The sequence below is a fragment of the Ostrea edulis genome, chromosome 8, assembly GCF_947568905.1.
Source record: "Ostrea edulis chromosome 8, xbOstEdul1.1, whole genome shotgun sequence".
NCBI classification, from domain to species: Eukaryota; Metazoa; Mollusca; class Bivalvia; order Ostreida; family Ostreidae; genus Ostrea; species Ostrea edulis.
This window is the reverse complement of record NC_079171.1, coordinates 30561375-30587144: the sequence shown is the minus strand read 5'-3', so window position 1 is coordinate 30587144 and position 25770 is coordinate 30561375. Positions and strand designations below refer to the sequence as shown.

General features: G+C 36.6%; 1 protein-coding gene across 1 annotated transcript; it reads right to left on the bottom strand.

Moving 5' to 3' along the window:
• Positions 1-6047: 6047 nt before the first annotated feature.
• Positions 6048-24963, bottom strand: LOC130049552 (uncharacterized). Its single transcript, XM_056147369.1, has 3 exons — positions 24856-24963; positions 19232-19432; positions 6048-6372 (listed from the first exon to the last, which is right to left on the bottom strand). Exons 2-3 carry the CDS (start codon positions 19332-19334, stop codon positions 6143-6145), a joined length of 333 nt encoding a protein of 110 aa, XP_056003344.1. The 5' UTR covers positions 19335-19432; positions 24856-24963; the 3' UTR covers positions 6048-6142.
• Positions 24964-25770: the final 807 nt, after the last annotated feature.

The following is a 25770-nucleotide window of genomic DNA, read 5'->3' as shown; positions in this document are numbered from 1 at the left end:
TCGTTTCAGCATAGTACCAACAATACATGAACACACTGTTCAACAAATTAAAGTTTTAAAATGTTATTTTCAATTTAATATTCAAGTACAATGTACATGTAGGACAATGACCGCTTACTTATCGTTAATGGTAAACTTATATATGGTAACACAGGAATTGTTAAAATGTAAAACTTATACGGTACCAATTTTGATGCACCAGATGCGCATTTCGACAAATAATGTCTCTTCAGTGATGCTCAACCGAAATGTTTGAAATCCGAAAAACTATGAAGTTTTAGAGCTAAATATAGCCAAAAACAGCGTGCCAAAAAAGTGGAGCCAAATTCGTCCAATGATAAGAGCTATGCATGAGGGAGATAATCCTTAATTTTGAAATGAATTTCTAAATTTTATAACAATAATTTTATAAAAGTTATTATTAATACTGAATTGTGTTACTTCCCGTCTAGAAGTTTTAGATGCCAGTCACGTGATGTGTTTCATTCAATAACTTAGCGTCATTCTCGTCGGCCTCCTTCCATGTCGAGAGACTATAGCTACACCAGGTTGTGTCAGGTCTGGTCGCTGCATCTCCTCGTGTGGCTGTGAAGGTCACTGTGGGAGTGGCAGTCTTTGTCGCAAAGGCTACAGGTGTGGATTGTCACCGTCTGGCCTGTGAAGCTGGAGTTTGCGGTTGGCTCTCTTCTTCTTCAAGCAGTCGATGCGCTTCTGCTCATCTTGCTTGATGCCGCTTTGCACAGTGGCACCCCAGAATTCCGGGGTCTTGCGAGGCTTTCCCATGACTGCGTGTCGATTCCATCACTCTTCATGTCCCTTTTGCGGGCGTCTCTGAAGCGCAGTTTGGACTGGTCTTTGGATCTGGAACCTCCCAATAGCTCCCCATACAGCAGATAATCAGGCATCCGGCAATCCTCCATTTTGCAAACGTGGCCTAACCAGTGGAGACGGTGCTGACTCAGAAAGGTGTAGATGGTGGGCAGTCCAGCGCGCTCCAGCACATAAGCGATGGTGATTATGTCCTGTCATCTGACCCCGAGTATGCGTCTTAGACAGCGCAGATGGAAGCTGTTCAGTTGTTTTTCCTGGACGGCGTATGATGTCCAAGTTTCGCTGGAGTAGAGGACTGTGGATAGGACGTACGCACTGTACACCTGAATCTTAGTCTTCACCGCCAGGTTGTTGTTTCACACCCTTTTTGTGTAGCTTTGACGTCACTGCGTCACTCTAGTCCGAGACAAAACAATATTTTGTTCACCTGTCGTAAGTTATTACTTTGTTATTTTTATACTATTCTTTCAATAATTGCAAATAAATTGTGTTAATTTGAAATTGTCTTTGTTAGTAAATTCTGCTGTGTTGGGCATGACGTATTTTTGGATAGAAAATTTGAATTATAATTGATTGATTAATTGATGCTTTCCACCACACTCAACAATTTTTCAGTTATCTGGTGGTGCCCAGTTTTTATTGGTGGAAGAGGGAGCCCAGATACAATGTACCTGGGAAGAGACCACCGACCTTCCCAAAGTAAACTGGGAAACTTTTTCACTTACCGGCGCGAGGGGGATTCGAACCTGCGCCGACAGAGGTGGGAGGCCGTGTGATTTTGAGCGCGATACTCTGACAACTTGGCCATGGAGGCCCTTTGAATTATGATAAGATGGACTAGTTTATTTATGCTACGAGACCATTATTTTGAATTGTATTCCATATTCTATGTATACATCGCAGATGCCATCTTATAATAATAATAATAAAGCCTTTATTTATCCAGGATTACATCTTTAGCGATAACGCTAGTTTTCAATATGGTCCTGCATATAACATACATACAGACATATATTAGTAAAATAAACACAGATTAAAAGAAGTAGAATACACATAAACTTAAGAAATAATTATGAATGTAAGATAAATAGAATACAAAATGAAGCTTTAAAAGTATGGTGATAATCTCTAAGATAATTTCTCTTAAAACACGCAACACTCGTTGAGTTTCTTATATTTTGACTCAAGACATTCCACACTGTGCTCCCTGAAATGCTGAAAGATCTTCTATAATATTCTGTTTTTGCCCTGGGTATATACAATATATTTGAATAAGAATTTCTAGTTTGCCTCTGACTGACTTCTGATACATATTTAAAAACATTTAAATAATCTGGCATTAAACCATGTTAACCTTTATACACTAAAATGACTTTTCTATAGACAAAGTAATCTGATAGAGAGGCAACCAGTTAAGTTCAGTAAACATGACATTAGATGGTGTTTCAAAATTTCTGATGTTAAGAATTACCCTTGCAGCTCGTTTTTGCAATATAAAAAGCTTATTCACATTTTCAGCATTTCTTGGATTGCTCCATATAGTACAACAATATGTAAAATGTGGAAAAATCATAGTATTAAAAATCTTCAGCAGCGCATCGTTTGACATAAAATATCTTATTCTTCTTAAAATGCCAATTCTCTTGGAAATCTTGTTCATAAGTGATTCTATATGACTTTTCCAGGACAAAGTTTCATCAATAATAATACCAAGTAATTTTGACTCCTGAACACATTCTATGACATGGTTATTTATCACTAAATTTAATTTTCGATACTTTGCTAATTTTTGTGCCGATCCAATAAGCATACATTGAGTTTTAGACAGGTTTAAGCTTAATTTATTTTGGTGTATCTTCACCCCTGTATAAAAGACAAAACAAACGTTCCACATTAGAATGTAACTGAGAAATAAATAGCATATCAGCCAATAAACTCTCTCTCTCTCTCTCTCTCTCTCTCTCTCTCTCTCTCTCTCTCTCTCGTTCCATACACTCGTTCAGTTGCATGCGCTATTTATGTACCTAAATGATTTCCTGATTTATATCTGCAACACCTGACCATTGTAAAGTAGTGAGTATAATGATTCATGCACAATACAGGGTAAATATTCTACTGTGATATCTCATCTGATCAGATGGAGAAATTTGTACCATTTTGGCTAATTTGCATGCCGCCATCTTGGAAACCGAAGTATCAGTCATTACGGAAAGAAATTAATAGAGAAAAACATGTAAATCACGATTATAAACTAACCTCAGTATCACACCCCATTCTTCATGTTCGTATCATTGTAACTGATACAACATTCCGTGTTCCATTTATCTTCTACGTCTGTTGGAATTCCCATGGGCACGAATTGTGCTCCTTTGTTAGCTGACCTGTTTTTATATTCATATTAAGCGGAATTTATTCAAAAACTTCTACGTGAGAAGAAAAAATCTCTCGCTGTGACCTTCAATTCGACTTTTAGATATATCGATGACGTTTTGTCTATTAACAATGATAGTTTTCATTCATATGTCGATTTGATATATCCCTGTGAGCTCGAAATAAAGGACACCACTGAGTCGTCCACTTCTGCTTCATACTTAGATATTTTATTGAAAGTAGACATTAACGGCAAACTGACAACTCAACTGTATGACAAACGGGATATCCCGATTTCAGCTTCTCCATCGTCAACTTCCCACATTTATGTAGCAATATTCCATTATCACCTGCATATGGTGTTTATATAGCTCAACTGATTCGATATGCAAGAGCTTGTTCTGAGTATAGTCAGTTTTTAAATCGAGGTAAGCTACTGACAAACAAGTTGATGGTACAGGGATTTCAACAGTATCGATTGAAGTCAGCATTTCGCAAATTCTATGGTCGTTATAACGATCTAGTTCGTCAATACAACCTCGCATTGGGTCAAATGCTGTCTGACGTGTTTCATACCGATTGTTAAGCCGTTCTTGGCACACTGATTTTGACTGCGGATAACTCCGTTTACCTAATCAGGATATGGGGCTCACGGCGGGTGTGACCGGTCAACAGGGGATGCTTACTCCTCCTGGGCACCTGATCCCACCTCTGGTATGTCCAGGGGTCCGTGTTTGCCCAACTATCTATTTTGTATTGCTTGTAGGAGTTATGAGATTGATCACTGTTCATTATCTTCACCTTGCATACATAAAGTTTTGAATGGAGGAGCCCCATTTAATATATTATAAGCATTTCAGGAATCTTTGGAAATCACAAAAAGTTCGCTTTGTCACTTCAAAAAGCAACGGATACAAGTAACGATCAACAATTCCAACATCGGAAAAGGGAAATTGATGGGTGTTTTTCCGGAATCTGTTCACTTATTGAATTATTTTTCAAAAATGTTCGTTTTTCAATCAAAACCACCGTTTTCGGCATTTGTAGCATTTCGGCAAAGAGACATCGACAGGGAAAATTAAGATTTAGAAATGCAGTCATGCACATGTATTCATTTTATGAATAGAAATAATTTAATGTCATATATTCTGTCCTTGACATTTGTACTGACGTCATGGGGCCCTCTGAATGGATACCTTCAAAATGTTTACATGATTTCGGAAAACCAACAGTTATGCAAATGTGATGCTTCACTAAAACTTGATGCATCTTCAAAACAAAGGAAACATTTATTAGTAAATATGTATTCGTACTTGCAGTTAAAATAAATATTTTAAAATACTTGAGATAGAATTGCCTGGTAGAGGTGGGATCGTCCGATAGTGTATGTTGCTGACTATTACGGGGGGGGGGGGGGGGGGGGTGTTCTATGTTATATACATTGACTTACCAAACAGGATCCTCTTTGTGTAATATTATTTGGACAAATTGGTACGTGCCGGGGAGTATATTTTGTTTTTAAATTCCTCTCGTGTATCAAATATTGTGTTGTCAAAACTTTTCAAGCTTTTAAAATTAATTTTTACACCACAAATTGCCATTATATGCATTCGGTAAAATAACTTCTGATATAGTCACGCGCTTAATGAATATTCATACCCATAAGATCACCTGATATCAAGCTCATGAATAAAGTGGTTAGAATTTCTCCATATGCGCGGTACAATAACTTCTGATAAAGTTACGCGCTTAATGAATATTCATAACCTTAAGATAACCTGAGATCAAGATCATGAATAAATCAGCTAGACTGTTTCCATATGTTGAAGACAGCTGATTGGCACGGGCTAAGTGTGATAAAGACGTTATACAACGTAATTACATGTACTATAAGAATACAAATGGAGATCGTCGGGTTTTGTTCTCATGGATTTCGAAAATAAAGGCAATTTAATACTATTTAGAGTATTTTTCGAAAAGTGTACATGTACACCTGCGGCCCGGTGGCCCAGAGGTTAGAGCGTTCGCCCTGCATGCGGAAGGTCGAGGTTTGAATCCCGGCCGAGACATACCCAAGTCGTTTAAACAGGTAGTGGCAGTTCCATCGCCAAACGCTCGGCATCAGGTGTGAATGTCACGGGTCCTCGGAGATGAACTTAAAAACGGATGACCCGTGTCACAGTAGTGGTGGCACGGTAAAGAACCCTCACTACTCAATGGCCGTAAGCGTCGGGCACATAGGCTTAAATTTGAAGTCCTTCAATGGACATGGTGACGTCTCCATGTGAATGAAACATTCCTGAGAGGGACATTAAGCAATATACGAGTAAACCCAGGTAAATAGCCATCCGCATTCGATGCGTTTTCATGGTGAGCGTACATGTCATGTGCGTAAGTTACAGTGTTATTTATTTTTTGCATTTTGCTTGAAGTGAGTATACTTTGTAATTCCCTTACTTATTCCTTTCCATCAATAGATAACCCCTCCGTGTTTATTGTATGACTATGGCGTGTTGACTGCAACTGTGAATACAGTCGTTTAAAGAAACGTCATTCTGAATTTATTTATCCGAAGCTTTTAGAATGATATATTAGTGTAGGATATTTTTGTTGTAATGTTGAGCACTGCATGGTGTTCTAAAATGTGATTTGTTTTCTTTTGGATGTCTTATACCTAAGTATCGGAGATGTACATGTTACCTTTCGCACAGGTTAATCGACAACACTGATGTGAAGTGAAGCGTAGCAAAACTCGTCCCTTTATATACCATGCGAACCCTGATATATACTAAAGAACATTAATCTAATATGGCGGATAAGCAGAGAAATATGCTGGACACCGAGAATTCCACTGTATTTATTTATTCATGCCAGTTTTAAACAATAGCGGCAGCCACGTCAATTGGTCGTTTCACAATTTTACACATCGCCATGAAGAGTGTCAGTCATCAATATCTACCTCCTCGCAAATAAATCCTCGTGTACTTTTTACATCAATGCCATTGCTATCGACATCACCTGTACGGGCATCAATAGCCAGTACGTTATCGGGGGGAGGGAAGAAGGTTAAGGGAACAGCCACTGTACCATCTTCATTTCTCCAACATTTTAAGGGCGGCACACAGATGACCAATCTACCCTGTATGACGTAGTGCCCATTCTTGAGAAAATCTGGAAACAAAACATAATACCATATTGTGATATACTATAGTAAGGGAATTTTTAGCGCGGCATAAATTTAGCGATTTCCCCATAAAACATGGATATATATATATAATTAGCAAAAACGAATTTCAGCGAATTTATTATTCCGGGAAAGATACCTATTACTCTGGATATGGAATAAATTGTTAGCAATGTTCAATTTTAGCGATCTTGCCACTCTTGCTAATAAGGCCAAATTTAAATCATCGCTAAAAATTCTGCTTATACGATAGTTATTCGAATAATAGGTTTTTGAACGGAGATCCGTGTTTGCCCTACTTATAATGTTGTATTGTTTAAATTATTGATTGATGTTTTACGCCACACTCAATAATTTTTCAGTTATATGTTGGCGCCCAGTTTTTTTATTGGTGGAAGAGAGAACCAAGATACAATGTACCTGGGAAGAGACCACCGAACCCCCGAAAGTAAACTGGGAAACTTTCTCACTTACTGTCGCGAGCGGGATTCGAACACGCCCTGACAGAGGGGAGAAGCTGTGTGATTTTGAGCGCGATCACTTTTTGCTATCTTTTCTTTTTCACCAATAATTCCAAGTATTGCGGGACAGACTTTTCTGGTTCCCATCAAACTATAAAACAAAACTCGACTTTCAAGAAAGATCCAATATTATTTTATCACAAAGATTCATAGTCAGCCTTTTTCAATAACTTGGTCCAAATGGCATAATGAAAAATCGAAATATCAACTTTGATGTTATTCGTAAAATCATATGCCATTTTATCTGCTAGGTTTCACAGAATCTGGAAGTAAAAGATTTTATACAACATTTAATCGGTCTTTGTGTAGCACCATGCTGATTTAAGGTACTCCAAAGATGCAAAATGTCCGTTACCATTAGGTAATATCAACAAACTCGTTAAAGTCAATAGTCAAAATTGATTTATCTCATAGGGGACAAAGCCCTCTCACGGCCCGAAGGGCCGTGAGAGCGGAGCTCTCCCTATAGGTAATACGTATATATACATGTTTAAAAGGAAAATATAGGAAAATAATGAAAAATTAAACCATACCTATGGAACTTGAAAAGTTTGATACCAATGGCGTCGATTCGAATATTAGCACGTGGACATGTATTCCTCCATTTTGAATCTCGTCTACCCTAGTTCACATCGTTCTGAGATGTTACATAAAATCGTAAAAGCATGTAAATTTTATTTTCTTAATCATATATAATCACCCCACGATTATCGCCATGTTTTTGTTGTGGTTCAAACGCTATGTTTGTAAATTTGCTAAATAACGACGCTGAATTTGACGTCACAAAGTACTGTTTATATCAATTGTGTTATATTTCCCGCGTTCAATATATAGGCGGATCAAATGTCCAAAATTAAAATGCTTTGATACAGCTCCGTCCGCGTGCTAACTTCGGGTTGTTTTGTCCTGTTTTGGATATAGATACAAATGCCCAAACTTTTTTGCTTCGCCCTCAAACACGGTCACGCCGTAAAACATATTATTTGCTTGGTTCTACAAATTAATACTTTTCGATAAAGAACATGACCCACAGTTGCCATTTTTGGCTTACCAAATTTGGAAAAATTAAAGAACACTTTAGAATAAATCTAAGACGATATTTTTTATCCATAACATGAACCAAGTTTTATTGCGCAATCATTTCCTTACACTGGATGTTTAAAGCACTCAAGTAAATGCCCAAACCTACCGCAGTTTGACGTTTTCCGGGAAAATCGCATAAATTTGCCAACTTCAGTCTATAAATTTACATGGTCCGCATTACTCACGACTCAATTTTGTAAACTAAAATTAAAATGCAAAGTTAGATTAACACTTTCCATTAAAAAAAATAACTCGTAATCAATGCGGCCATGTCGAAAAAAATAATAATAATTATAACAAAAGTGTCGTCTGGAAACGTCAGGTTCCAAGGAAGTCAATACATACATCTAACGCAGTTGATACGACTCAAAAAGAAACAGCAAAGAGGGGAGTTTTTATGTTGTTATATATTTTTTAAATAAAAAATCAATATCTAAACGAGTAAATATGAGAGTCATGGCCTATGGTAAAAAGGTACAGGGGAGGGGGAGGGGGTTACACCTATTGTGTATGTTTGATTCCGAAAATCCGCTCCGATGGATTTTAAAGTTCCGATTTCCCTACCTTTTGTTACTTTAAAAATTATATTGTTCTAAACAGAATGAATGTTCGAATCAAGCGTTCAGTACAAACTTATACGGCCATACGGAATACCCCAGTAAACATTTCAATTACACAGGCGCAGGCCCAGCATGTACACATGTATTACGCATGGAGATGTGCGATATATACATGTATACAGACAGTATGTTCTATCGTATGAATTTGTCCATTGGTTCTCACACTTTTACACGTTTATTATAGGCTACAGTTCAAAGTTACTTATAAAATATGAAGTCTGTCAATCGTAACTGTAAAGTTGTACCAACGTGTTACACTAACAAATGTCCGCATATTACGGCAATGTCAAACACAATCAGTAGCATTATCTAATTTACGTTTGAACTTGCGAATTTGAATGCACTATATTTATTCATTGAACGGAGTTAACAGAGGTAACATTTTGTTTTCAGTTTCAACTATTTAAGTTTGTAAATTACTAAGTCCGTTTTATTTACTTGGAAAGAAACCTACAAAAACACAAAGAGGGTTTGTTTTTAATGAAGTCGGTCAATTTAAATACATATCAAAGTATATCTTGTTAAATAATATTTGACATAACTTGTGTTGAAATGTAGAGTATTTATTTAATTATATTTATTTGCTTTTTTTTTCGATTGAAGGGCAATAACTCTAAATGGAAAACATAGCTTACTAGTGGTGGATCCTAGTTTTTTTTTTTTCTTTCGTTTTGTTTTATATATACACGTGTATTTCAAACGCTTTAATTGATTTTAGAATTTTTAATTTGTGCTATATACAAAATGGATATTGAAAATACATGTTTTAAATGTTAGGGAAAAAACCCATCTATAAAGGTGAAGCAGCCTTCCTCGTTTCCACAGAAATTTCCATGGACTATATATAGAAATAAATTAACCATGTAATGTACATTGTTGTAAACCCCATATTCCCTCTATAATTCACACTGACATTAATCAACAAAACATTTGAAGATACACATTTTCAGTTTAATAGTGGGAAAAAAAAATAATTCCAAGTTTTTAAATACAATTTATTAATTGATTCACCAAGCATTAATTAACAAGTTAATTGATTTATAATTAGATTTTAGGAAAAATAACCTAGGGTTATGGGTTTTAACATGAAGATAAGATTTTCATCCAACCCAAATTGTATAATTTCAATTACATGTATATGACATAAATATTTCAGATATGCCAAGGAGTGGTCCCAAATTCTTTCTCTGTTTCAACTGTCCATGGAGAGTTTAAACCAAAACACAGATCTAGGATTTCGAAGAAATATAGGACAGTGATCACCACTCTGATAGGTAGGGCACCATCTGATCATGATTTTCTGTGCAATAGATGTCAGAGTGTGTGTGTTACTCCCATATTAAACGGAAGAATATCAGGTCGGTTAGGCCACAGGTTCAAGACAGTTCAGTACCATCACCAGCAGCAGCAGCTCTTCCAATTAATCCTCCTTCTGTATCACTCCCATTCCCATGTACATCAAGAGGGCACACTTCATGCTGTATCTGCAAGCGACCAGTCCAAAGTTAGTTGTAGTCCCAGTAGGAATAAGGCATGAAATCTTCATTTCAAAAGAGGCCATCATTCCTGCCGGGGCTCGCTGCTGTACAAATCACCTACAACAAGACATAGAAGAACTTGAACCTATTGCTGACAACACCATGTTCAACAAAACAGGAGTGCCACAATTAATCAATCAAGTTTTTGAGAGCTGAAGGTTTGAGAAAAAAGAAAATAAGGTTGGATTTTGACAACAGTGAAAGTCTAACTAACAGTGAGCATCAGAATCTCCTGGGAACCCCTAAAGCTGCTTTTGAGGACTTACTGACATATGTAAATCTTTAGAATATGGAAACTTGTGCTAGATAAAAGCTTTATAACCTTTCTACCAGTGATGTATTTGTTGACAATAAAAAGGGTATTTGATTTAAGCAGAATAATTACTTATTATAAACTACTAGTATTATCATTATGATTTATAAATGTTATTTCCTGTATAGATCTACATGATACTTCTATTTTGGGAACATTATGAAAATAGGCCAATTTAGATTATTTCTCATTCTCATTACAAGCATGTATACATTACATGTAAATGCAATATAATCCAAACAATTTAGATTATTTCTCATTCTGTGGCATTTACAAGCATGTATACATTACATGTAAATGCAATATAATCCAAACAATTTAAAACTACAGAGCCTTAGGATATATTCTATTCAAATCTATATTAATGCCTGAAAGATTTTTAGATCATAGCTTATGAATTACGTTCTGTCAGTCAATAATGTATTGCACAAACATTTGAAATTGTTGGGTAAAAGACCTCAGTATCTTTACATGATTAATACGTATAGGAATATAAAATTATTGCTGATGATAAATACAGTAAAATTTGTACAGTATCATTTCTCAAATCGTATTATCAGAATCAATAATGTACTGGCTCTGATCCCCTATATCAGTGGTGTGTTGTTATTATCCACGCTATGGAATCTACATGTACATGTAACAAAAAAGATCATTTGATACTTACTATTAGGTGTCTACAGTACTTTTCCTTTAATCAGGTTTCACAGCAAATGCTTGTTGAACGTGTAATTCCGAGTAAATTCGAATACTTATCATTTCCATTAGTGGAACTCTTCAAATTAAAGGCGCATGAAGTCGTGCTACCGGGACAACATCAATCTCTACCCAGAGTTATCGTTCCTTGCTCTCACTTGCATCTCTGTTAACGTCTCAAAATAAGCAATGTTATTCCACATGTAAATCCACTTGTTTTTACGGCTAATAAAACTTAAGATCTATTTTATAAAATATCGGGAAAATGTAGGACAAACAGCTATTTGTAGATATTTTCCCATTCCTATATATTCTTCATGTACCTATGTATAGGCCTGGTGCAATAGAACTACCCAATATCCACGTTTCAACCCAAACCAATGCTTCTTGTGTCACAAAAAGACTTGACATCTGCTTAATATTTATTTATTTACGTATATTTTTGTAACTGAAGTCAAAACCATACCTTATTTGAGCAAAGTGCCATTTTACAAAAATCTTGTAAAACCCTTGAGACGTTGACAGAGGTGTAAATGAGAGCAAGGAACGACAACTCTGGGTAGAGATTGGGACAACATACGTAAACATTACTTAGGCATATACAATATAAGTTATGGTATCGGATACATATTATATATAACCGACTGCAAATCACAACACTGATTAAAATTCTAAAGTCAAATTTAGGAATTGGTTACTCTTACAAGAAAACAGACGAACTTATTAAACTATGTGAGGGAGTGCAGGTACTAAATCTGCCAAATCTGACCGATATAAAGCATCAATCGCAAGAAGAACTGTGAAGGGAAATACCTATATGCACATCCAACACAAGAACTTTTCTTGTAATTAATGTTATTAATATGTTTTTAAAGTTATTCTGTCAGGCTATGAAGACATTCTATTTTATCATACAATTAGGACAAGTTCATATGGCATGGACTTTGTAATCGTACACATACCCCCCCCCCCCCCTCAATTTCCGTATTTTAGAACAAATTATACATATGCCAAACTGTATTTTAAGACGTTTATAACACTTATTAACACAACTAATGCGTTTCCAAACTTGCATCTAAGCTATTTTGAAAATTACAAAATATTGATGGATTTACGACAGAGAACATCATTGTTTGGAATTTTTAAAATAGGTGTGGTGGAGTTTAAAAAACATGTAACATTTCTAATAAGATTGTGTTAGAATATCTGAAAAATGCAGTTTGACCAATGGTTATTTTATTTACAAATACACTATGTACTTTAACTCTTAAAAGGGGGGGGGGGGGGGGTCTATGACCTTTTCCTTTATGCCCCAGTAATCTTGCACTTCCTCGCGAGACTTGTGCATTTTCTTACCAATGACGCACAAGAGTCATCAAAGCGCGATAACTATAACGAGCTGGTAATGAGAAGTATTGAACATGACGCGGTGTCAATTTAGTTCGTTACCATTGATATCGATACTCGGTCGTTTTAATACCAAACAAAAAAAAAAACAAAAAAAAAAACAAAACAAAAACAACAACAACAAAAAACTATGGAATATGATATGAAACAGAATTGTTCCAATGATTCACTTCTTTCACCATGTAAATAGACTACATACTATATTTATTCTTATTTCAGTATTTTAAAATTCAAGTAATAATAATTTAAAAGTAAAGTTGAACAATCACGGCTTTGAACACCATTTCCAAAATATTTCTTATTTCTATTTCCCAAATTTGGTCCAAAATGCGTATTATGATCATTGATTAAGCCATTCTAGCTATTTGAGTGCATATAACTTGATATATTTAGAAATTTATAGGTTTATGTACATTGTACAGGGTGAATCACCGTACATGGTCATTGGAGGTTTATTGTTGTGACGTGTATCCCGAAATGTTAATTTTTTAACATTAAATACCACAATATTCAACGTCATAGTAACACAAAAGTATAGAATATATGAAAAAAGGAAAAACATTTCTAGAAAGCCTATATCCCGAAGATTATTATATACGGAAATTTTCAATATCCCAGGCTAGGCCATTTTTCATGGTTCGTGGGTCATGTTCTTTAGTATTTTGAATACACGATATGTTGAAAAGTTTGGTTAAAAGCATACGAGGACATATTAAGCATTGTACGAGGAAGATTTAATATATAAAGAGAATTCATATCAATGCAACACAATTGGAGGGGAAAAAAGAGAAATTGAATTTAGATATCATTTTTAATGTTTCTTTCGATACTATAGAACTCATTGAACTAGAAAATTAAAATTTCATGTCCCAAGTAGAGTAACAAATTTATCCACGTTGAGATATTACATTAAAGGCCAATGGTCACGGACATTTCTGTATTTTGGACCCGATATCAATTTTACAGGTTGAGATATTACATTAAAGGCCAATGGTCGCGGACATTTCTGTATTTTGGATCCGATATCAATTTTGCAGGATATTAATTTATCCACGTTGAGATATTACATTAAAGGCCAATGGTCGCGGATATTTCTGTATTTTGGATCCGATATCAATTTTGCAGGATATTAATTTATCCACGTTGAGATATTACATTAAAGGCCAATGGTCGCGGACATTTCTGTATTTTGGATCCGATATCAATTTTGCAGGATATTAATTTATCCACGTTGAGATATTACATTAAAGGCCAATGGTCACGGACATTTCTGTATTTTGGACCCGATATAAATTTTGCAGGATATTAATTTATCCACGTTGAGATATTACATTAAAGGCCAAGGGTCGCGGACATTTCTGTATTTTGGACCCGATATCAATTTTGCAGGCTGTTGCTCACTGTCTTTTTCCTTTAACCTTTCTATGCATGCCTTTTGAATCTTCCCATGCTTCTGTGTGAAGTTGTTCAATTCTTAAAATAAATGCCCGTTACCATTATTTGAAATATTCGTTATTAGTGTTCTATAGGGGATAGGCGTGTACATACCAACAAAAATAAATTCCTCTTTCAAAAACAACGATATATAGCTATTTGTCAGTACTTCATCAATATACAATGATACCGTTTCACTACCAGGCGTGCAAAAAATACAAAAATGCCATTATCATCACAAAAGTGTTTTTTACAATGGTTGAGTCCTTGTCAAATTATAACAAAAATGTGTGTACACCTTTACTTTGATTTAAATTATATACATTGGTACAGAAAACAAAGGTTGACTATTTTTAATTGATTTGTACCATAATACAATGCAGTTTTTCGTGAGCCTTCTTAAAATGTTCGTTACCGTGGGTACCGAACATTTAATGTTTTTGCACTTAACCATGTGTAACAAAATCGCTTTTAATCCGTCATCACTGAAGTTTTATACAAACAATCTTCTATGTGCACTGATTAGTGGGGGTCATCCAGTGGTCAGGCCGACACTCCCTTACGGGATTTCCCGAATTCTGCGCCACATCAAACCAAATACTCTTAACGGAGATCTGTAAATATTTCTTAACAAATACAAAGTTGTCCATATAAAACAAAATGTTAAAACCTGCGGGGGTCATAATGAATTCTGCATCATTGCGAAGCAGAATTCGTGTTCATAAACATGTTCAAGTCCCGGAATACCGGAAAATAAGTTAAGTAATACATTGAGGTGAAACGCGACTCCTACAAGCAATACAAAGTAGAGAGTTGAGCAAACACGGACCCCTGGACACACCAGAGGTGGGATCAGGTGCCTAGGAGGTGTAATCATCTGTTAACCGGCCACACCGCCGTGAGCCCTATATTTTGATCCGGTAAACGGTGTTATCCATAGTCAAAATAAGTGTGTCAGGAACGGCCTAATAATCGGTATGAAACACGTCAAACAACATTAGACCCAATGATAGGTTGTATTGGCAAATCGTTATAACGACCATAGAATTTGAGAAATGCTGACTTATACCAGACTGTTGGATCCGCTGCACTATCAACTTGTTTGTCAGTAGCCTGCTTTTATTTAAAAATTGGCCATACGCAGAAAAAAAAGAAACTCTTGCGTATCGAATCAGTTGAAAGATGTAACACTCGGGTTCAAGCCCAGTATTCCGACGGTCCGATAGTCCGACGGGCCGGTATTCCAACGGTCCAATATTCCGACGGTCCGATAGTCCGACATGTTGACCATTACCAAACATTTGGATTAATAGAGTTAAAATTTATTCATGTCAGGCATTATTTTATGGAAATTACCAGAAGCCGCCAAACTCGACACGGCCTGATTAAAAATCAGACAATCAATTTCTGATCAAAATCATTCAATTGTGAACTAAATCAGAGAAACCTGGTATTTATGATGGAAATTAAAACTGCTGATGAAGTACAGGCAAAATATGTAGTAAATGACCCTTACCATTGCAGAGAAATTCAACCAATGTTTTTACACGGACGGACAAACATCGTCAAGCTTTAAACCGGATTGCTTTGAAATCTGGCCAAAACACATAACTTTAAAAAAAACCACAATAATTATTGCCTTTCAATGCAAGGTGAAGATAACGAACGGTGATCAATCTCATAACTCCTACAAGCAATACAAAATAGATAGTTGGGCAAACACGGACCCCTGGTGGGATCAGGTGCCTAGGAGGAGTAAGCATCCCCTGTTGACCGGTCACACCCGCCGTGAGCCCCATATGTTTAAGTCTCTCCGCGTCTTACTCCCTGACATGATAAAATTCTTACTTCATTTTTTAGATTTAACTGACTACACTGTAGGTCTTTGTGTATGAATATGAATTTAGTAGTCTATGAAATTATTATCAAGATAATGAGGCAAATGATATTTTGGTCGATGATGAAAGAGTGCTACACGTGTTGTAAGTTTTAATCTGTATAATCAATCAAAACAAAATGAATGTTACAATGAACTGTCGCGTACAGAAAGTAAAATAAAAAAAACTTCTTCACATTAATGGTATGATTTGGCAAAAATAGCATTTATTTATACATTCATAATACTTGCAATAACCATGTTTGTTAGCAAAATAGGGAAAGAAAAGAAAAGAAGAAGCCTAAAAAGCAAACAGAGCAAACAAAGGAAAAACAGAGCCCCGGTGTCGTTATCCATGTGAGTCAAGATCTTATAAGAAGTGATTTAATAATATAAGAGGTTGTTACGAAAAGGCGTGAAATATGCCCCAATTAAAAAATATATTCTAAATGAAGTACATGTATATGATGCTGGTAAATATATCTTCTGAACTAAAACTCAAAATACCACCAAGTAACCGATTGAGATTGTAAATTACAGTGCCATGCCATTAAATGTCGTCCGTAACGAAGAAAATGTTTACACTAGTTTATATCAAAGTTATTTTAAGGAAATGCAGCCGAGAAGCAACATGTTTATTCTATTCCTAGTAAATATATAATGTCTATAGCATAAATATTAAGATAATGTCAGCTAATACTGTAAATATTTGTATGTTTCTAAGACTTTTAATGACCTCCTTTTTTTGGTTTTCCGTTGTAGGACATGCAATGTGAAGATGTCGAACAGTGATCAATCTCATAACTCCTATAATCAATACAAAATAGATAGTTGGGCAAACACGGACCCCTGGACACACCAGAGGTGGGATCAGGTGCCTAGGAGGAGTAAGCATCCCCTGTTGACCGGACACACCCGCCGTGAGCCCTATATCCTGATCAGGTAAACGGAGTTATCCGCAGTCAAAATCAGTTTGCCAAGAACGGCTTAACAATCGGTATGAAACACGTCAGACAGCATTTGACCCAATGCGAGGTTGTACTGACGAAGTAGATCGTTATAACGACCATAGAATTTGCGAAATACTGACTTCAATCGAGACTGTTGAAATCCCTGTACCATCAACTTGTTTGTCAGTAGCTTACCTCGATTTAAAAACTGACTATACGCAGAACAAGCTCTTGCATATCGAATCAGTTGAGGTATATAAACACCATATGCAGGTGATAATGGAATATTGCTACATAAATATGGGAAGTTGACGATGGAGAAGCTGAAATCATCCCGTTTGTCATACAGTTGATTTGTCAGTTTGCCGTTGATTTCTACTTTCAATAAAATATCTAAGTATGAAGCAGAGGTGGACGACTCTGTGGTGTCCTTTATTTCGAGCTTACAGGGATATATCAATATACACCATTCTCCCCACTATTACCACACCCAATGCCTGTTACTCAAATACATGCATGTGGTATAAGCTGATGTTTATAACATATGAGGAATGCTGTTTTAAAACAACTTTCCATTTCTCTGATTTCTTAGTAAAAATGAGAATTATAACCAAATTTCCCCTTAATATGCAATTTTTTTCAATATAATTAACAGATACCAGTGACCATCAAATTGATAAAAAATGTAACATTATACAAATAGTGCTGTTTTTGAGGCCAATACAGTGATTAAGCCGCCTGAGTACTACAATATTCACCGAGCCCAAAGGACGAGGTGAATATTGTACAGAACCAACCAGACTCAACCTGACAGAAAGCAGTGCCAGGGCAGTCCCACAGCAGTTCTAGTAAACAAACCGAAACGCAGTGCCAGCAGTCCCAATAGGCGGGGTTAAAATAACTAGTGGGAGGAGCTAAGCCAAAATAACTAGTGGGAGGAGCTAAGCCAACAGTGTGATTATCAATACACATGTCGATAGTTGAAATCGAAGATAAATGACTTACAATGTAATTAAAGAGAAAAACAATACACTATGCATGAAAACAGCACATATTCAAAATACTTGTATGACACTTTTTCATAAATTTATAACAAAAATGATAGTTTATGAATACGAGTGAAAAAACATTCATTTTATTATATGATTTAATGATTAGATTATACACACCCATTAAGTTATCCAAGCCATCTTACTTGTTGACTTACCGGCCCGTCGGACTATCGGGCCGTCGGAATACCGGCCCGTCGGACTATCGGGCCGTCGGAATACCGGCCCGGCGAACTAATTGGCCGTCGGACTATCGGACCGTCGGAATACTGGGCGGTCACCATTAAGGGAAGCGCTAACGTTTTACTTTCGTGTTGGCTTTTATATTATAATTTAAATATTTAAAGACCGGATACTGAGAATATTTAATGTTTGGATACCTACCTACCCACCTACATCTACCTACCTGCCTATCTACCTACCTACCTACATAAATACATACAATAACATACTATCCTTACTTTTGTTTTGCCCCGGAGATCGAAGATCGGGGGCATATTGTTTTTGTCCTACCTGTCATTCTACAATTCTGTCTGAAACTTTAATCTTTCCAATAACTTTTGAACAGTAAGTGCTAGAAACTTTGATATTTCACATGTGACAACACCTTTTCGTGGGTACCAACATTTTTGACCCTGTGACCTCGACCTTTGACCTACTTTTTGAGAATTTAATCTTGCTAATAACTTTTGAACAGTAAGTAATTGTCTATCAACTCTAAGAGATTTGATATTTCACATGAGTATTCCTTGTGACAAGACCTTTCCATTGGTACTAAACCTTTTGACCTTGAAATTTGACCTACTTTTTAAAAGAAATGACATCGGTCATAACTTCTAATGGTAAATATTAGAGCATCCATAATGCACATGAGCATTTCTTGTGACAAGATCTTTCTACTGGTACCAAGATATTTGTCCTTGTGACCTTAGCCGTCTTTTGAATTGGCCATTATAGGGGGCATTTGTGTTTCAAAAACACATCTTGTTAACACATGCATATGTTTAATGGATGGAAAGACGGGTTGAATTCATCCTTAAACCAGAACTTGAGTTTTCATCATGCATGGAATTTACCGATGAAAAAAAAGAACACTAAGAGTTGTATATGTTTAAGGGATATCGGACAGGTAAACTTGTTTTCAACTTTAGCTCACAGTGGCAGTTATTCAAAAACGATCAGAAAAGGAAAGCAGAAATCCAACTGGTGACAAAAAGGACTCTGGGTATGTTCAACTTCAAATTCATGGAGGATGAATATTCATGAAAAACCAATTTAGTTGAAATAACGCCTCCCCTCCCCCACGAAAAATTAAATGATCTGTTAAGATAATTTTATTATGAAAATGAATTCACTTACTGGTCACATAGGTTTGGAGAATATTCCTTTTCGTGGTAGATAGTAATAGCATGTCCTCAATTTGGTAAAGCTGTCCATTAATCTGATTACATACTCCATTCATTTGTTCGTATGTTGAGTCTTCGGATTTGTTAATGGTCGCGATACAAACACCTCGATAATATCGAAAATAGGCGGAGCAGGACGAAGAGGTTGGTTGTTCTAGAATAGAAAATTCCTGAATGAAATCAATGTCATTAAAAATACATGTTAATAATAATCACTTGACAGTGTAAAAGGCCGGTGGAAAGGAAGAGAGGGTGGATCCAAAGGAAGTGGGATGGGAAGGGGTGGGGAAAAACCCAATCTAAGTGGGAAATAATCTTGCACAAAGTGGGGGCTGGACTTGAACAAGGTAAAGAATGTGGAAAGAGGATCTGGATAAAGTGCTATTGGGTGGAAAATGGGCCTGAACGAAATGGAAAATGGACTAAAAAAGTCGGAAGTGGGCCCAAGCGAATTGAGAGTGTTCCGAAGTAAAGTATGAAGTGGACCAGAACCAAATGGAAAATAGACACAAAGAAATAGAGAATGGACAAAAACAAAATGCGGAGTAAACCCAAACAAAGTCTAGATGGGCCCAAACAAAGTGATCAGTGGGACAAATGAATAGCACTTTTTCGAGTTACTGCCGGAACACCGTTTTTACCCATATTTTACACACGCCCTCATATGAATTTGGGGAAGCCACGTGGGAAGTAGACTCAAGCAAAATTAGTTTGAAAGTGAGGAATGGACCAAACGCAAAGTGGGGTGGACCCAAACAAAGTGAGGAATGGACCAAACACAAAGTGGGGTGGACCCAAACAAAGTGAGAAATGGACTAAACACAAAGTGAGGTGGACCCAAACAAAGTGAGTAATGGACCAAACACAAAGTGGGGTGTACCCAAACAAAGTGAGGAATGGACCAAACACAAAGTTGGATGGACCCAAAAAAGTGAGAAATGTACCAAACACAAAGTGGGGTGGACCCAAACACAAAGTGAGGAATGGACCAAACACAAAGTGGAGAATAGACCAAACACACAATGAGGAATGGACCAAACACAAGGTGGGGTGGACCCATACAAAGTGAATGATGAACCCAAATAAAATGATCAGACCCAATTTTGATTTTATACAGCATCAGCAAACTTACACATAAATACTATATACTAAGATTCGCCCAACCCTGGGGCCAGAACCCACACCCAGGAGATCATCAAGTTTACAATTTACAATTTACAGGACTACCTGCTCTATCTAAATATGAATTTAGTTTCAATTTAGTAACAATAGCACAAAAGAAGATGTTACGTGTATTTAAGTCTTTCACACATCAACACTACATACTAAGTTTGGTTCCGACTGGGTGTCTAAACTCCTACCCCGGGGATCGTGAAATTTACAATTTTGGTAAAGACCTTCCTGTTCTACATCACTACGTATGCATTTAGCTTTTCTTACACGTGTGCGGATCTAGAGAAAAACAGTTTTGAATATAAGACATTTTTGGGCAGTTTTTGGTCCCGCCCCTAAGACCCCAGGGTGCAGGAATCTTAAAATATGTGTCCTCCTTGTTCCAGTGAAGCTTCATACCAAATTTGAAAAGAATTGAAATAATACATGTACATGTAGTTACCAAGAAGAAGTTAAAACTTTTTATTGTTCACACATTTAATAACTGACCATTTTTGCCCACCCTGATACAAAACCCCCTACCCCTGGGATCATCACATATACATTCTTGGTAAAGGACTACCTCCTCTTTCTACATACCCAGTTAGCATTTAGTACCAATAGCACTAAAGGATATGTTATTTAAGTGTTTTACACATAAACACTATATACTAAATTTGGCCCCGCACTGACTTCAGAACCCCTACCCCGGGGATCATAAAATTTAAAATTTATGTAAAGGCCGTCCTGCCCTACACCACAATGCATTTTGTTTTTCTTACACATGTGGGTTTCTACAGAATAAGATTTTTTAACATTAGTCAATTTTACACAGTTTTTGCCCCGCCCCTAAGGCCCCAGGGGTGCAAGAATCCCAACATTTACAATTATGTTTCCCTTGTGCCAAAGATGCTTCATACCAAATTTGAAAATAATTGGAAAGATAGCAACCAAGAAGCAGTTAACATTTATATTCTTCACACATTTAATAACTGGCTAGTTTTGCCCCACCCAGATTCCAAAACCCCTACCCCCCGTATCATCAAATTTACACTTTTGGTAAAGGACTACATGTTCTCTCTAAATATTTATTTCGTTTCAATACGGGACTTTCGAGATACGGATCCACTCTGACTTTTATCGCGCGTTGAACGTAATTGTAGAGCATATCACTTCCGGATTACAATAACAACTAAGTAAACAAACATGGAATACTTTAATTGCTATCAAGTTACTGTATTTAAATGCTATTTTTGAAAGAAAGGAATCACTACAACCATTTTATAGGAAAATACAATTGATTAAATTATGCGAGTCGGCGCGGGAAATAAATCTAGGGAATATCTTGAGGATATCGGTAAAACTCCACGCCTTGCATCCAATGGTACGCGTCTAAATGCGCCCTTTCCCTTCCATCTAATTTACAACCAGGTACTAAGCACCAATAATGAGTTGGATCGTCATCGTGGGACTGCGCATAGCTCTTTACGGACCGTCTGTTAGCAAAACACCACACGTATCGATGTCAACTTTGCCCTACAATTGGTTATAATCACGTGACCGTGGTGTATAAACGTCAAATATAATCGGTCGTTCCGGCATATCCCGAAAGTTCCGTATTTAGTATCGATAGCACTAAAGAAGATGTTATTGAAGTGTTTACACATAAATACTATATACTAACTTTCATCCCGCTCTGGGGTCAGAATTCCTACCTTTGAGATAATGAAATTTACAATTTTGGTAGAGGCCTTCCTGCCCTACATCACTATGCATTTTGTTTTTCTTACACATGTGTGGTTCTAGAGAGGAAGGTTTTTGAAATTTGGTCAATTTTTGTCAGTTTCTGCCCTGTCCTGCCACAACCCCTGCCTCTGGGTTCATCAAATTTACAATCTTGGTAAAGGACTACCTGCTCTTTCTAAATATTTATTTAGCTTCAGTTTAGTATCACTAGCACTAAAATATGCTATTTAAGTGTTTTACACATAAACACTATACATTAAGTTTGACCCCACCCTGGGGTCAGAACCCCTACCCCGGAGATCATCCAATTTACAATTTTGCTAAAGGTTTTCCTTCTCTACATCACTATGCATATAGTTGGGGGTTTTTTTGGTTTTTTTTTTTTTTTTTTTTTTTTTTTTTTTTTTTTTTTACATTTGTGCGGTTCTAGAGAAGAAACATTTTGGAAATTAGTAAATTTTGGGCAGTTTTTGTCCCGCCCCAAACACCCCAGGAGTGCAACAGTCTTGTAATTTATGTACCCCCCCCCCTTGTCCCAAAGATGCTTCATGCCAACTATGAAAAGAATTGAACTGGTAGTTATCAAGGAGTTAAAAAAAATCAGTTGTTAACGCACGACGCCGGGAGACAACAACTTGCAATAGGTATCCTACGTTTACTCGGTTGACCTAAAATGTGAAGATAACGAACGATGACCAATCCTATAAATCTGGAAGAGAATACAAAATTTAGAGCAGTCTACTGCAGATGATTCCGTTTACCCGGTCAAGATAGAGGGTTCATGATGGGTTAGGCGGTCAACGAGAAATGATCACTCCTCCTAGTCACCTTGATCCTGTCTCCGGTGTTTACATGGCTCCGTGTTTTCCCTATGCTTATTATTTTTGTATTTTTTAAGGATTTATTGAGAATTATCTCCGTTCGTTCTCTTCATTTGTTGATCTGTCTGCTAATCACAATGAATTAAGGTCGAATGAAATTTCTTTCGTTAGCAAGTATCAAACACCATTAGCTACATGTATTTGTTATTAGATATTAGTTTCCGTCAATGTAACGCGTTTGTGATGAAATGGCTGTTATTGTGATCATGAACATCACAAAATGAACTCTACAACAACAACAAAAAACGTTCTAAATATATACCTCTGTTATTTACACTTTCTGAAATTCAAGATATCTAAGTGCTTTTCTGTTGTAATTTCATCACTTTAGTATAAAAAAAAAATCATTTTAATCCTTATATTTTATGTAAAAATATTGTGACCGACATCCATTCCTTTCACCGGTATCATTTTCTTTCACCAGTATTGGTTTCTTTAACCAGTGTCAGTTCCTTTGACCGGTATTGGTTTCTTTTACCAGTGTCTGTTCCTTTGACCGGTATTGGTTCCTTTGACCATTGTCAGTTCCTTTGACTGGTATCAGTTCCAATGACAGGTATTAGTTCATTAAACGGTATCAGTTCTTTTGACCTGTATCTGTTCCATTAACCGGTATTCGTTCTTTTTACCGGTTTCGGTTCCTTTAACCAGTATCAGTTCCTTTGACCAGTATTAGTTCTTTTTACCAACATCAGTTCCTTCGACAGGTATCAGTTCCTTTGACCTCTATCAGGACGTTAAAGGATGTCGCGTGTCAAGGATCACAACCCCCTTGTCACGCAAAAGATCCTCTCCATGATGTTCGAAAAAGAGTATGTTCACTGGGGTCCGACAGGGAAACTCAAACACTCTTAACCAAACATAATTGAACAAGTTAACCGCCGTCAAATGGCTGAAATATTGCCAAAACGGCGAAAAACCCCAATCAATCAATCATTTGATCGGTATCGGTTCCTTTGACTGGTATCGGTTCCTTTAACCGGTATCAATTCCTTTAACCGGTATCAGTTCCTTTGACCAGTATCAGTTCCTTTGACCGGTATTGGTTGCTTTGACCAGTGTCAGTTCCTATAACTGGTAACTGTTCCTTTGAGCGGTATCATTTCCTTTGACCAGTATCAGTTCTTTTGACCGGCATCAGTTCCTTTAACCGGTATCAGTTCCATTGACCGGTATATGTTGGTTTGACCGGTATCAGTTCCTTTAAGCGGTATCAGTTCCATTGACTGGTATCAGTTCCTTTGACCGGTATTTTTTTCCTATGACCGGTATCAGTTCCTTTAACCGGTATCAGTTCCTTTGACCAGTATATGTTCCTCAGTGCATGTTCAGAGCATTAACTTCTCGATCTAGATCGTGAATTCTAGATTTCATGTCATTGAGGCATTTGAGAAAAATGAAAGTTTACGATTTATAACTGTTCTAAATCTAAAACTCGCCAAACTCATGAATAGGGTAACTGAATGCAATGTTGTTTTATCCTTGTGTAGCAGGTTTCTGATATTGCTAACAAGCCAGATTGTTAATCGAGCTCGTACTCTCTGAATGCGGCCAAGTGTTCTACTAACGATATAACTCCTGCCATTGCGATAAGTCTACAAACACTGTATTTTGATTAGATTAACTTCAAAAATGAATTTCATAAGCGCTTCGTGAAAAGTATCCCGGCGTGAAGCGCTGCAGTTCATACCCTAATGTACATGGGTTTTTTTTAAAATAGTATCTTTTTTATATTTACATTTTAAATTCATTTCTATGTTTATACATTGATATCAATCTCAACAGGAATGAAACTTACGTGAAAATGGAGCACAATACCACACTCCGGATTCGTCACTAATGAGAAAAGAACTCAGGTGACACGCCTCTGTTGTTTTGTCATATGTGAAGGACTTGCACGCCTGTCTGGAACATTCTGCCGCGCATTTCAATTTAGATCTCGCTTTGACTTCTACAACAGCGCCGTCTATAGGCGGCCCTCCGTATCGACAATTCTGCTTTTTGAACTTTTCTACTGTTATTTCACCAAAGACATTGGTGTTAACGCTTAAAACTAGATATGCTAGAACGATTTGCAAAATACGCATTTTCACTCCGTCTTCAGATTGGAAGAGCAGTGAATAGGGCAAAAGATGCCGTGCCAGTGAGTATTCATTAATTAACGATGACTGTATATCTTGCACAAATAAAGCATGAAAAGCACCTGTTATTTTATGAGAGGATTAAACAGGAAAAAGAAAGTTTCAAGTTTCCTAAATCTTTGAATCAAAGGCCTGTAAATTTCCATAATCGTATTTCTTAATTCTTCAGATGTACCTTCAATCAGATCAACAGTACTGAAATAAATCATGGAGGCTACATGTTATTGACTCGTTATATTGTAAGAAACAAAGCGGAGGGGGCTTCAATGTACGAGAAATATTGACTTTTCTAAACATCAACAAGACTATACTCTATACAGCTTCCTCTCCAAAAATCATTGATGGTTTAAGCTTGCGTGTATCGGAGACTGAGCGAAATGAATTGTATAATTTTCGTCAGGCCTTTTTTCCCCCAAAACTGTACGCGAGGAAAAGGTTAGAATAAACAAAAACCATTCTTAACACTGAAATAAAATATTTCATTGTCATATTATTCAAATATATAACGCAGTTTTGTTGATTCTAAACAACACATTAAAGAAAAGAATACACACGCATGCTACTGACAGTGG

Bases quoted from the DNA above. Each gene is read 5' to 3' on its own strand.
- LOC130049552 (XM_056147369.1), bottom strand. From the start codon at position 19,334: ATGAATGGAGTATGTAATCAGATTAATGGACAGCTTTACCAAATTGAG. The intron at 6,373-19,231 runs GTAAGTGAATTC...TTTTGTTTCCAG, and splicing joins TCTCCAAACCTATGTGACCA to ATTTTCTCAAGAATGGGCAC.